This window comes from Plasmodium inui (assembly GCF_000524495.1).
Source record: "Plasmodium inui San Antonio 1 unplaced genomic scaffold supercont1.13, whole genome shotgun sequence".
Classification (NCBI taxonomy): Eukaryota; Apicomplexa; class Aconoidasida; order Haemosporida; family Plasmodiidae; genus Plasmodium; species Plasmodium inui.
The window spans coordinates 567,010-580,023 of NW_008481847.1; the positions used below are offsets into that span (position 1 = coordinate 567,010).

At 44.5% G+C, this 13,014-nt stretch overlaps 3 protein-coding genes across 3 annotated transcripts in view; 2 read left to right on the plus strand and 1 right to left on the minus strand.

Moving 5' to 3' along the window:
* Window positions 1-994: 994 nt before the first annotated feature.
* Window positions 995-1,513, plus strand: C922_03306 (hypothetical protein; the record flags this gene model as incomplete). The annotated part of the gene is made up of 2 exons (XM_008818898.1): window positions 995-1,043; window positions 1,299-1,513. The coding sequence occupies 2 exons, from the start codon at window positions 995-997 to the stop codon at window positions 1,511-1,513; spliced, it is 264 nt and encodes an 87-aa protein (XP_008817120.1).
* A 2,187-nt stretch (window positions 1,514-3,700) lies between these two features.
* C922_03307 (hypothetical protein) lies at window positions 3,701-5,464 on the plus strand (the record flags this gene model as incomplete). Its single annotated transcript, XM_008818899.1, has 3 exons — window positions 3,701-4,522; window positions 4,876-5,121; window positions 5,282-5,464. 3 exons carry the CDS (start codon window positions 3,701-3,703, stop codon window positions 5,462-5,464), a joined length of 1,251 nt encoding a protein of 416 aa, XP_008817121.1.
* Window positions 5,465-12,893: 7,429 nt separating this feature from the next.
* The window catches only part of C922_03308 (hypothetical protein), a gene marked incomplete at both ends in the record, with an annotated part of 782 nt that continues 661 nt past the window's right edge, over window positions 12,894-13,014 (minus strand). The window contains one exon of the mRNA XM_008818900.1: window positions 12,894-12,970. Coding sequence (XP_008817122.1) covers window positions 12,894-12,970 — 77 coding nt within the window. The remainder of the gene's footprint in view (window positions 12,971-13,014) is intronic.

Here is a 13,014-nt window from a genome sequence, read left to right on the forward strand (position 1 = left end):
AACAAAGCCAAGCAACAACCAATAAGGGAGGAACCGAGGCAAATTATGAAAAACTCCACACAAGGAAGCAGCAGCCAAATCTCAAGCCCCCCAATAACTCTTCATAATTCCGAGAATAAATGCGATTAAACTGAAAACAAAATAAACTGCAGTAGAAATCCTAAGGGAACCAAGGATAGACAACCCAGCAACAAAGAATCCATGCAAGAAGCTCTGAGGAGTGGAGAAACTGTAACAACGGCACAACCAGCAAGAGTAAAAAGACAAAACACAAGCGAAACAGATACGCAACGAAATAGACATTAAAAAAGAAGGGCAGAGGAAAGTCAAGAATTCACCCCAAGAACAGTCTTTGAACCCCCGAAAGGATAAGATACGTCAACAATAAAAGGAATAGTAGTTCACTGTGCCCCCAAAAAAAATACAGAGATTAAGGAACGGCCTGGACTCTGCAGATAAGCCTGAGCACAAATACGCAAAGATGGTGAAGGTAAAAACAAGTCAAAACCGAGGCAGGGAATCTCATAGAAGCACAACTACAAGAAAGAAGCGAACAGATCACATAAAAGGAAAAGGAAAGTCACCCAGAAATACGAACAAGCAACAGTACTATCGATCAGTACCGAAATCTTCCTCAAACAAGTAACAGAGGGAGGAGTACTCAGCCGACAAAAATCCCCGCGGCATATCATAGAAGGCTGAATCCACAGAATCCAACAAGTAGTAGGAAAAATCAACACCCGAACCCACCTCTATCAAACGAGACCCAATACAGCAGTTGCAGAGACAGAGTACATTTTCAGCAAGCAAGTCCCCCGTCTAAGGAATAGTCTTCAAAAAGGGAATTTAGTCTTCAAAGGGAGGCCATAGGGAAAATAACCTGGAAACTCGAAAAATCTCAACTCCGCAGCCTAAGTGAAAGAAAATCCAAAAAGAGTCCTAAGCCAAATCCTAAAGAACAATGGAATAAAGCCCCCAGAATATCTTCGGGCAGATGGAGTACAAACCATCGAAGGAAATCCCCACGGTTTCCGAACTGCCGAGTGAGAAATAGTCAAGCGGATAGAGCTGAATCGGAGAGGGGCATAGAACCGGCAGAACGCGACGAAACGGGTCAAATCCACAGAGCAAATCCTGTAGTCCCGTAAGGATGGATAAGTACAATAAGGAAACAAGAAAAAGAGTGTCGAGAAAAAGGAACAAGAGAAAGGAAGACACTAAAAAATGAACAAATCCCGAAGCATCTGATAGCAACCATATCTAATTAACCTCTCATAAACAGGCGACCCTCTCTTCAGTGAATAGTGCTAGAAAAATTAAGAACCAACCCAATAGGGACAAAATAATAATGATGAAGGTGAACGACCCGACAAACAGCAGGACAGGTAAAAGAATCCCACCAAGGAAAGAAAGTCAGTCCCCAAGAGTCCGGTGCCAGCAGGATCAGCTCCAACTAAGGAAACCTGAGTTCACATCCAATTTCTATAGAGACGACAACTGCATGGACAAGTGAGGAGAAGTTACCCACCCAATACAAGGCGAACCCATCTAAAAATCGAACTAGAGAGCAGGCCAAAACTAGCGGGAAATGCAAAGGAAGAGAGGAGGGGCAAAAGAATCAACCATCAAGCCTCAAAGAGAGAACCCCGAAGTCAGACTTAGGTAGAGGACGATAGCTCCGGATCTTAGGTACAACCACTCCTGATTCCCAAGAAGAAGTCAGCGTAAAGCAAAGGAGTGTCAGGTCTCTAGAAGAAAACGAAGCAAGAAGACAAGCTCCGAGAAGGAATAAGTGGAGGATAAGAAGAGGAGGCAACAATTTTAACAGAACGAAACAGGAGCACCTAGAGACCACATAATAAACGGCTGAGGAGAGTCTAAACAACGCAAATTCCCGACCGAAAAAGAAGAAGAATCGAGCGGAAAGTAATGAGAGGGACCCAGGCTCCAGTGAGACGACCACGAATCGGCTGGGCGGAACCAGGAGACAAGAGTAACTAGGAGCGACACGACGTTGGCATTCCACAAAACACCCCAAAGGAAAAGTAGAACCCCGGAGCTGTCGACTAAGGGTGAAATCGCCAAAGCAACTGAGCCTTAAGTCAACCTGGCTATGACGTGGCCAAAGGAAGCCGCAAGAAACTCAAGGAAGCAGAACACGACTCAGACAGCCCCAAGAAAGGGAGTACTTCTAAGACAGGAAGGGCAAGGATTGATGGCACCTGAGCCATGGAAACAGGGATACCCCCGGGACAGACAGAAAGGAAGTTATATCAGGCGTCGAAGGACAACTCCTCAGGGCAGGAATGCACTGACCCAATACAGGAATCCAGGACAGGGCCAGAAGAAGGCTCCTTCTGCAAGAGAGTCAAAGGAAGGATTGCTCCAGCCAAATGCGGAGAGCACGGGAGCCTGAGAGGAGTGAAAAGACCAAATGGCAGAAGGCACCAGTGACTGCGTAATAAAAAAGAGAAGAGTGAGGAGAAACCAGCTAAACAAAAGAACACGAAGTCAGGGTGGAGAGGTAGACAGTCAAGGCACAGACAAGGACACATCAAAAAAGGCATAAAATGGGGACAGAAGTAAGACAGAAGCAAAAAATGAAGAGATAGGAATAGGGCCAAGAAATTCACCAAGGCCCAAGTCTCCCGAAGTAAGGGGAGGGAGCACCAGAGTCCAAAAAAGAAGCTGCCAAGGCTGAAGAAGGGGAAGAGAACTATAAACCAACTAGGCCACGTCAATAGGTGCCTCATTCATCTCTAAGACACCCCAACACAGAGGACCAATCATATAGCCAAGGATAGAAGTCCCGAAAAGGGGATTCCCAGCCCAGGAGCTAGATTAAGGAGGGAAGAGACAAGGAGGGGGGAGTTATTTGCCGTCAGTTGAAAATGTGAGTTAAGGAAGAAGTTGATGATAGGAGACAGGGGATATCGGAAGGATTCACCAAATCATGAAAATAGAAACACCAACAAGGAGCAGAGGAGCTATCTAGGGGGAGAAGGAGTCATAGTGAAAGATTAAGATTCAGAGACGGCAGAAAGCAGAGGGGCTCAATCTTAGAACAGAGCAAGTGATGAGTGGGAGGAGATTATACTAACCAGTTGAAAACCAAGGAGCCCCCGATCCAGCAGGAGAGCAGGAGGAGGGGGAGTGAGCCGCCAGGGAAAACCCTAGGAAAAGGACCAAGAGAAGCAATAAGGAGGGGCGGGTGGTAGGGGCATAACAGAAGAGAAAACGGCGAGGAGGGGGGGCGCCGAATCCTCAACGAAATCCCAAACTTGCCCCACGGCCAACAACACGAGACACGCGGCTAAGTCATTGGAGCAGAACGCTAAGGAATCCGTACATCTCGTTTGGGAACATGGACGAAGGGACTGACTACAAGCCAGGGCGAAGTCTCAGGCGTCAACACCCACCAAAAGGAACCTACACCACAACAGTAGAAGGAGGGACGACAGACTCCCGAGGCAGGTCCGGAGGGTGAGGAGAGTACTGGAAGGTGGAGAAAGGAGAGGGGCCCCCAAATGGGGGTATTATGTAGGGGGACAGGAAGGAGGACCGAGTCGAGTAGGGGACAAGATATCAGGAAGAAATTGGACGGCAGGAATATCCCGGACCGAGAAGGCAAGGTCTGAAGGGAAAGGAACAAGGAAAACCAGAGCGTATTAAGTGAAGGATTGACAGCAATATAACGACGATGACCAGTCTGAAGGACTATCTAAACAGTATTACAGAGCGGGCCAAGTCCGAAGCGACGGGAGACGACGCCCCATGGCACAGGTTAAGGATCGAGGAACTCAAAGACTATGAACCGGAGGGGAATGCTAAAATATCATACGGGAGGTGGGAGGATCTCCTAACCGAAACTGGCTCCTCCCTAGCGAACTTGGGGCAAAGGGCAAAGATGATATGTCAGGGTTTAGAAGGATGGATGAGTAATTTAGAGCTCGAACGAAGCGAAGGAACAGTCTATAAACAGAACCAGTGTGGGCCCGAGTGGCTGGGGATAATAAATTCCACAAGAGACAGCAAAAGATGTCCATACAACAGAGACATGGAGCACTGGCAACATGCAGGTTCAAAAGAAAGGATCCAAGCGAAAGACACGAGGCATAGAACATTACTAGAATGTATGGATATCATATCAATCCTGCTCGTGATACTGAACAATATATCAGCAGGAAGAAACAACTGGGTAACTCTAGGCGGTAGAGGGGTATGTCAAGCACTATATGAAGGGTTAAGATCTTGGGGGGGTAAGGAATTAGCCGCCAAGCTTATGACATTTTGGTTCTTGAGTGGAAGGAAGGCTCCCCTAAGCGGACGATACCAAGTGGACTTTGACGGAACCAAGGACTCATTCTGGAGCGGGATATTGAAGTCTTCAGGGGCCTGGAAGAGGGGATTGCAGTGCTCAAACAGCAATACCAAATCTGATCAGTATGAGACTGTTTGTATCTGGAATAGCAAACTGGAAAACTGTGAGGTGATTCAAGAAGACCAATGGAATCAGCACGAGGTAAGGAAAACCACGCAGCGGGACCCCCCCACGGGGCCAGGCAATACCTGAGTTGCGTGCAGATACGACACTACCTGACGAAATCGTAGTGAGCCTGTGGGGGCAGGAGACTGGGTTAAATCTCTTACAGTAGTCGCTTCCCCCCACCTCCTCCGTGAGTGTGGTAATTTGTTACGTACTGCTTCATAACTGAAGATGACCAAGCAGAAGAAGAAAGGAGATTCCAAAGGAAGGGGGGGGGGAACAGGATAAGAGATATACGACCACGGCTCATGGTTAACTTTGAGCCGAAGGAGGGGCTCTAGTTCGTTGCAAAACATGAGAGACATGGCCCGTCCAATTACGCTTTATAGAGGAAGGTTGAAGAACAGAAAGGGAAGGATCTGATCAAGAAAGAGGAGGCAGACATCCAGGCATATTTACGGGAGGAGTTGAGAAAAGAAGAGGGCCTCGAAGCAGCTTCAGGAATCGACAGTCAAGGAATAATGAACAAAATATTACAGACGGGCGGGGCACTGGCAGCAATGGCCCCACTGTCTTGGTATGCCTGGAAGAGAATCTTTAAACCCACGGGACGTTCCTCTCGGACTAAGTTGAGGGTAGGTTACTTAACTGGGCATGCCAATTGAGGGATCGGGGCTGAAGGGGAGCATTCTCCAAACGGCACAGGCGGACTTATCCGGAAGTCCTTTCGACGAGAGAGGATGCACGCCAAAGATTAACGATGAAAGGGGAGATTCACTCCATTTATGAGCCGAGGGTGACACAGGATCAGGAGAAGACGGAGTGGAACTGACTGCAGCAAGCTCGCATCCGAGCAGTTCCATGGGGAGAACGTTCCTAATGCAACAGATAGAGGAGAATCCCGAGAGTAGGGCCGCAGCGAACTTTAACGACCGAACAGGACAGCTGGAGTTGAACAGCTGCCGGACGGAGGATTAGCGTGGGGAGGCAGAGGTGGAGAGTGGGGGGGCATTATGATTTGGGCCTATTTCCAGAGAGGTTCTTAGTGGGGTCCTCGGGATTGTGCTTTGGGTTTTTAGTCTTAGGTTTACTGGGTTAGGGTTTAGGCTTTAGAATTATGGGTTTACGGTTACGGCTTTTGGGTTTAGGGTACTTGGTTCAGGGCTTATGGTTTCTGGGCCTGAGGTTCAGGAGTCGGCGTACCTGATTAGTCTTTAGTTTCTGGGTTCAGGTTTTAGGGTTTATGGGTCAAGGTCTAGGGTTCAAGTGTTAGTGATTATCGTTGATGTTTGACTTTCAGGGTCTATGGTTCTGGGTTCATGCTTTATTTTTTGGCTATAAGGGTCAGGTTTTAAGGGGCCCCTTTAGGTTTTAGTCTTCAGGGGTCCGGTTTCATTTCATGGGTTAGGTTTTTAGTCTTAGATTTTTGGGTTCAGCCTTCATGGTTGAGGCTTTAGGGGTCACGTTCCAGGGGTTAGGGTTTATTTTTAGTCCTTCTCGTTTAGAGTTTAGGGTTCAGTGATTAGGTTTCCGCGGTTATTGTTTATTTTTCACCTTCCAGGGTCAGGGCTTACTGGTTCCGCGTTTCATGGATTCAGGGTCTTAGGGTTTACGTTTAGGGGCCAGGGGTTCAGGTGTAGGTTTTAGGGTTTAAGGTTTAGGTTTAGGCCTTAGGGTTCAAGTTCAGTTTTATTTTTCAGGGTTTAGGTTTCAGGCTTTATTGTCTAGGGTTGACTGTTTAGGGTTCTGGGGTTTATCGCTCCGGGTGTAGGATTTGTGTTCAGGGTTTAGGTTTAGCTGTCAGTTTCTAGTAGTTATGCTTCTGGGTTCAGGCTTGTGGACTTAGGTGTCTTCGCTTAGACCTATTGTTTAGTGTTTAGGGTTTATGTTTCAGGGTTTAGGTCTGAGAGGATGCTTTTAGGGGTCAGGGTTTAGTTTTGATGGGCGAGGGTTCATGGCATATGGTTTAGATTTCAGTCTTGAGTTGTTATGTGTAAGGGGGGAGGATTTAGGAGGTACGGTTCATGTTGTGGGGGTTAGTTCTTACATTTCCAACGTTTAGTTTTTAGTTGGGTTGTCCAGTCCCCAGGGTTTAGGATTCTGCGGTTATTGTTCAGGATTCTGGTTCTAGATTTCAGTTGTAAGGGGTTATGGCTTTACGGGAGCTACGGTTCTGCGTCCAAGGTTCACGATTCAAGGATCAGATTTCATGGGGGGTTGTTTAGGCCTTAGGGATCAGTTTTGAGGATTTATGGTTTGGGGGTTAGTTTTTAGGGTCCAGTGCCTATCTATTAGAGCTCAGGGGGTAGTGTTGATGGTTCAGCGTTGATGGTTTCTTCTCAATGTCCAGGTTTTATCGGGGCTATTGGTTAGCGTTAGGGTTCACGGTTTACGGTCCTGGGATCAGGTTTAGTTTTTAGGCTCCAGGGCATATGGTTTCGTATGTATTGTCCTTATTTTCTGCATGTATGTGGAGTCTTATTGGGTTATGCTTTACACTCCAGTTTCTATGGTTTGGGGAGTATGTTCTTGTCTTTTGGTGGCTTCTAGGGAGTAGTCCTGTTTTCTACCTGCTTTTTGTTGGTTTATTAGTGCTGAGGCGTTGGGGGTTATTTTTGTAGATGTGAGGGTTCCTGGTCATGATTAGCTGGTTAGGGGGAGACGGTTTAGATTTAGTCCTAGGGTTTAGGGTTTAGGTTTATTTTTTGGGTTTAGGGTTTATTTCCAGGGTTCAGGCTTTAGGACTTACGGGTCAGGTTTAATGCTTTAGGTTCATGTCTTAGTTGTCACGTTCAGTTTTAGTTTTCAGTGTTCAGTTTTCAGGGTTTAGGGTTTAGCGTTCAGGGTTTAGGGTTCAGTTTTCCGGGTTCAGCTTTTAGGTTTACGGTTCAGGTTTTATGTGGGGCGGGCCTCAGGGGTAGGGTTTACGGTTTATAGTTTCGGGTTCAGGTTTAGTTCTTAGCTTTTAGGTTGTAGGCTTCTGGATTTTCGGTCCTTACTTTTGGCGTTTGGGGTTAGTGTTATTTGTCTATGCTGCACACTGCTGCCTCTATGGTTTAGGGAGTAGCTTCTTGGTTTAGGGGGCGGTTTCGGGATTAGTTTTGGGGTTTACTTGATTGGTGTCCTTTGGATAGTCTTCTGGGGTTGGCGTCCATTTTCGTGGATTTGAGGATTTGAGGGCAGGATTAGGTGTTTAGGGGTATACGGTTTAGATTTAGCTTCCCGGGTTCTAGCACCAAGCTTCTTTTGTTGGTTCTTATATTTCACACTTTGTGGTTATGTTTGTATGGTTCACGTTCAAGGCTTCCTGCTTGTTTTTTGAGGGGGTAGGCTTTTTGATCGATTCTTTACGGTTTTTAGCCTAGGGTTGACGCTTTAGGCTTTAATTTGTACTGTTTTTGGTTTCTTGTTAGATCTCTGATCTGCGGACTGGTACTTTATGGTCATGGATTTATGAGGTTCGGTGTAATGGGTTTCGGTTCTGCCTGACGCTTGTGGTTCATGGTTAGCGTTTAGTTTTCAGGGGCAGTTTCCAGTTTTCATCTTCCTCCTGTTGGATCGATTATTTTTCATTCACGTCTTATGGTTTATATTTTTTCGGTCTCTTCTTTAGGGATTATGCCATGGGGTTTAGGGGTTTCTGCTTCGGGGTTTAACTTTACGCCTCATGGTTTACGGTTTGGGGTTTTTCAGTCTAGTGTTTATCTGTTCGGAGTCTTAGGTGCTCCTTTATTCTGGCTTATTAACGAGTTGAGCTTCTGTTCCAGATATACTGCTGACGCTTTACCTTTCAATGTTTAGCTTCGGCGGTTGAAGAGGATCAGTCTCGTAGGTTTACGGTTCAGGTTTATCATTCAGGGTGTAGGTTTCCCTGTCTAAGATTTTCCGGTGTAGTCTTAATCTTCAGCGTCCTTATTTCATTGTCGATGGTTTTTGCTCTAGGGCTCAAGCTTACTGTTTTCGGTTCATGTTTTATTGTTGAGGTTTCATTTTTTACGTTGCTGCGCCTATGGTTTATGGTTTAGCCGTTAACTTTTACACTTTCCTTTCTATACTGTCCGTTTCTGTTGGTGTGGGCGGTCCGCTCGGCTCAGCCTTGTGCGTGGGTCCTCTCCTGGGTTCATGGGTTATTCTGCTTCCTTCTAAGTCCTGATCTGTATGCCTTAGCCTCCAACGTGTCCTTTTCAGCTCAATTTCTCACGGTTTGTTGCTTAGGCCTCAGGCGGTCCAGTTCCTTTTTGTTGATTTCTTCTTCATGGGGGTGGTTGATTTGTGGCAACTTCCTCAATGTTGAGTCTTTCCGCTTCAGGGTTTCGCCTTCAGCTTTACAGTTTCCTGTTGATTTTTCATCTGTACAAGTTACGGTCTCTTCTTCAGCCCCCTGGGTTCAGTGTTCTGGTGTGTTGTTTTGGCGCAATAGGTTATGGTTGAGCTTCTATCGCTCATTTGATGCATAGCATTTTTGTGGTCCCTCGTTGAGTTGCTCCTGGATTATTACTTTCTCTTGAGGTTAGTGGTTCAGTTTCTACGCTTTACTGTTCTGGGGGTGTGTTTCAGGCTCAGGGTTTATTCTCTAGCTGCTCTTTTTTATGATCTTTGGTTGATGTATCATGGATCAGGGTTCATGATTCAAGGTTCTAGTTGATTTTTTTGGCCCTATTCTTTGCGCTTTATGGTGTATACTTGTAAGTTATGGGTATACGGTTGGGGGCTTATTGTCGATGGAGTACGATTTACACTGTCCGCTACACGGTTGCAGGTTCAGCACTTAAGCTCCTTGGATCTGGAGTCGGCTCCTATGGCTGTAGGTTCTACTGTTCCCTGTTTGAGATTGTTCGTTCATAGTATATGTCCCGGATGTTTCTCTTAGGTGTTAGTTTTATAGATTAAGATTCACAAATTCTTTGTTTAGGCTGGAAGGTGTAGGTGCGTGGGTTTCTGCCTAGGATTGACGTGTACAGTGTCTGTTCAGGATTTATATCTCAAGGTATTGGATCTAGCTTCTATTCCTCCTGTGCTGTGGTTCAGAGTTTACTTGTTGAGTTGTGTACTTACGGTACACGTGTTGTGTTCTGGTTTCAGTTGGTTAGGCCTGGGACTTTAATAAGTGTTGATGTTCTGTTGTACGGATTAATCCTAAGGGATTAGGGTTGATTGCTTATAGTCCCCTGCTGCCGGATTATGTCGTATATCCTGAGTACTCAGGTTTTAGCTTCTATTGATCAGTTTCCACTTATTGGTCAAAACGTTGTTCAGTCGCACAAGTGCATTGTTCTGTATAATTCCTCGACCCTATCCACAAGTAAAGGATAACTAGGAATACACTCGGTTACACATCGAGGAGATATACCTATTCAGGCATATTCGGATGAATGAAGAATGATATATTGATTTCTTTAAGAAATTATAGTTAGATATATCCAAGAAACAACATACCATCCGTAATCTTCTAATAACCAAAGAGGAACTAACATGAGCACATAATTTCCTCTGCAGTCCTACACAGAGCAATTCGAGAAATAATCATGAGAAAGTTCCTGCTAAACCCGAATAGAGCTATATTTACCTGGGTTTCCATCACAGTTCTGCAATATGTACAGAATGTTACTAGACATGTTCCTTATTATGTTTGGGATCTCGTTCTTAAGGCAAATTTTTGTTGTATTTAACAGGACTATTCTGTAAACCTGCTGGAGCTAGTAAAACACTCTCAGCCTCAATGGAGTATTATGTACAAATATGATAATATGTTTGCAATATGGAGGGGCGCCTTTGCATTTCAGTCTCCTCCTTTTCCATACTTGTGCTGGTATAAAATGAAATTCATCCTTTATTATTAATTGGGCGGACGTGATAATGTATACATAAGTGGAAGAGGAATATACTGCAGGATTATTTTATAAGGACACGAATGTCATCTATTGTCCCGGCCAAATCTGGTAAAGACATATCTCGGGTGCTGATACATCAATAGTGCAATTTCGCCGCTGTTAGGCTCCTTGTCCATAGTGCCGTATAGATATTATCTATATGTATATATATAGGGGACCTCCCCCTTCTTTAATTGTTTTCCTTCGAGAGCAATATACTTCTGATCCTAATTGTTTCCACAGGACCCCCCTCACGTGTTTCCCCCCGGAACCTCCGTGCACTTATGGGGTGGATCCTCAGGCGATTTCTCCTGGTTGATATTTGTCCTCTGTTGAATTCACAGATTTAATGTCCCATATAATATAAAGGCGAGATACGTTACGTTAGGACACCCCCTTGCACATCATAATATTAACTGCTCCCCACATAACAAATAGGTGGGCAAAGAAGAAATGATCTGCCCTAATAAGAATATACCAGGATCCTATATGTGGGATTTCTGGCCTTTTGCAAAGGGAAGAAGAAAGAGACATAGGGCCTAGATAGGCTTCATTAACAGATAAATACGGATTCACTGTAGTAGGTAATATATCATTGAGGAGGAAACAAAGGGGACAAGTGTCCAGTCCTCAACATCTCTTGATACAAGGAACAGGCAAGGAGTGATGCACCTGAAGGAACTATATAGTGAGAAGTACAGTTGAATACACGATGTGCAGAGTGCTACCTTGGCAGTGACGTATGGGATATTTCCTTGTCTAAGGGTTCGGAATAGGTATCTGCAAAGGGGATGTTCGTTTTCTCTTAATATCCTCTGGCGCGCTCTATGTAGAAATAGGATTCCCCCTTCAACTCAGAGAACTCCTCTTGCTGTTTGTTCCAACTTAATTTCAGGACAGGGATCATAAAGTAGTCACGTTGGGGGTCCTGCACCCGTACTCTGTAATATTTGCTTTTTAATTGATCACAGAATTTTTGCGTTCCAAGTCTTGCTGGCTGTACACACTATGGGGAGTTCGGCATTTCTCCTTGAATTCAACTTAATTAATAGGACATGTGACTGCGACATGTTCTTCCTCGTATATGAAATCATCTTTGAGGATATAGGTCATCTACTTCTCTAAGGAAGAGTCCGAGGCCAAATAACAAAAAGAACAACGGATAAGAGGCCGGCATTCCAGGCGTCGTGCACACGATCGCACTCTTTGTGGTGTAATGCCTCTAACGATGACTGGATGGATCCGCATACAAATGAATTCAGAAATAACCGGAAGAAATTATAGGGATGTAACAGATATTTATTGAGTCATAGGAGAATCATTCCTGATTACAGATCGTTGTACTAATGCATCCAGTGTGAGAATGCTTATAATACGTGTCTGCACCCTCATCTGTTTCGTGATCTGCTTTAATAAAGAGTAAAAAAAATACAAAACAACAAAAAGGGAAGGTAAAAGTGCTGAGGGGTGACAGATGAATTAATACATCGTCCCCCATGTTAGTAGGACAAAGATTAAAAAAGAAGTCACATGTCCCTCCTAATATCAACCTGGAGGGAAAAGATAAATTATGTAGAGATTGAACAACGAGTAGGCAGAACGGAAGTGAAAACAGAAACAGCTATTGTGAAACACATGAGAGAGGGCATATAATAATTCCACTGATAACCCCTCATAGAAATCCTTCCTGAATTCTCCTGATCCACACCTTTAAAGACACCAGAATTCCCCTTTTTAGAAACTAATGAAATGGGACCAGTGAGTTTCCTTCTGTTAGACATGAAACATACTCGTGATCAGCTCCAGGAATGTAGACGCCAGAGAAAAGAAAGAGAAACCTGCTTTCATGACAGGAATAAATTATATAGCCATGTTAGCATTGTATACCAGATTCTGATTCCAGGAGATGTATTGGCATTAAGTTATGAGGCATCCATATAGCTATATAAGTTTGCAACATTCGGAAGATATCCAGGACACCTATAAGATTGGGGCTCTTTATTCATAATTTTACATACCACAGGAACGGTTTTATAACAAACATATTAAAGTAAAACTAAAATAATGGACTTAGTCAAGGCAAGATACCATGTTACGATACGGGACATAGTTGAAACGTGATGTAGATAGCAAAATAAGAAAAAAAGGGGACTAATTGTTCAAATTACAAAGGGGTTATGGGAGTTACGATCCCTCTTCAGCGAGGGAGAAACCCCGCTATCATCTCAACATAGTCTCCAATAATAATCAGTTACTATGTTGGAACAGGATACCGAGAACTTCTCTCACATGTATTTCTCCACGCCTCATATACAATCCTTAAAACGAGGCTTACTGATACGGTCGAAGGTTTGCCGATATTCGGATACTTTCAGAAGCACATATGGATATCTTATGACGCCTAAGACAAGTAGTCCATAAGATATAGAAAGGACAACTGTGAATGGGACGCCTACTAATAACGGTAATACTTCCAGTGTGAATGAAACCAGCATCGGTAAAAGTAGCATCAGACGATATACTTCAATCCCTAGTAGCTAGTACTCACTGCTCCTAATATGCGCATGGTTTCTACCCATGTTGACCGAATTGTATGCCTTATATGATAAGGACGCTGCGGGATGATGCAGAATTCTTCGACATGTATGTATTATTTCT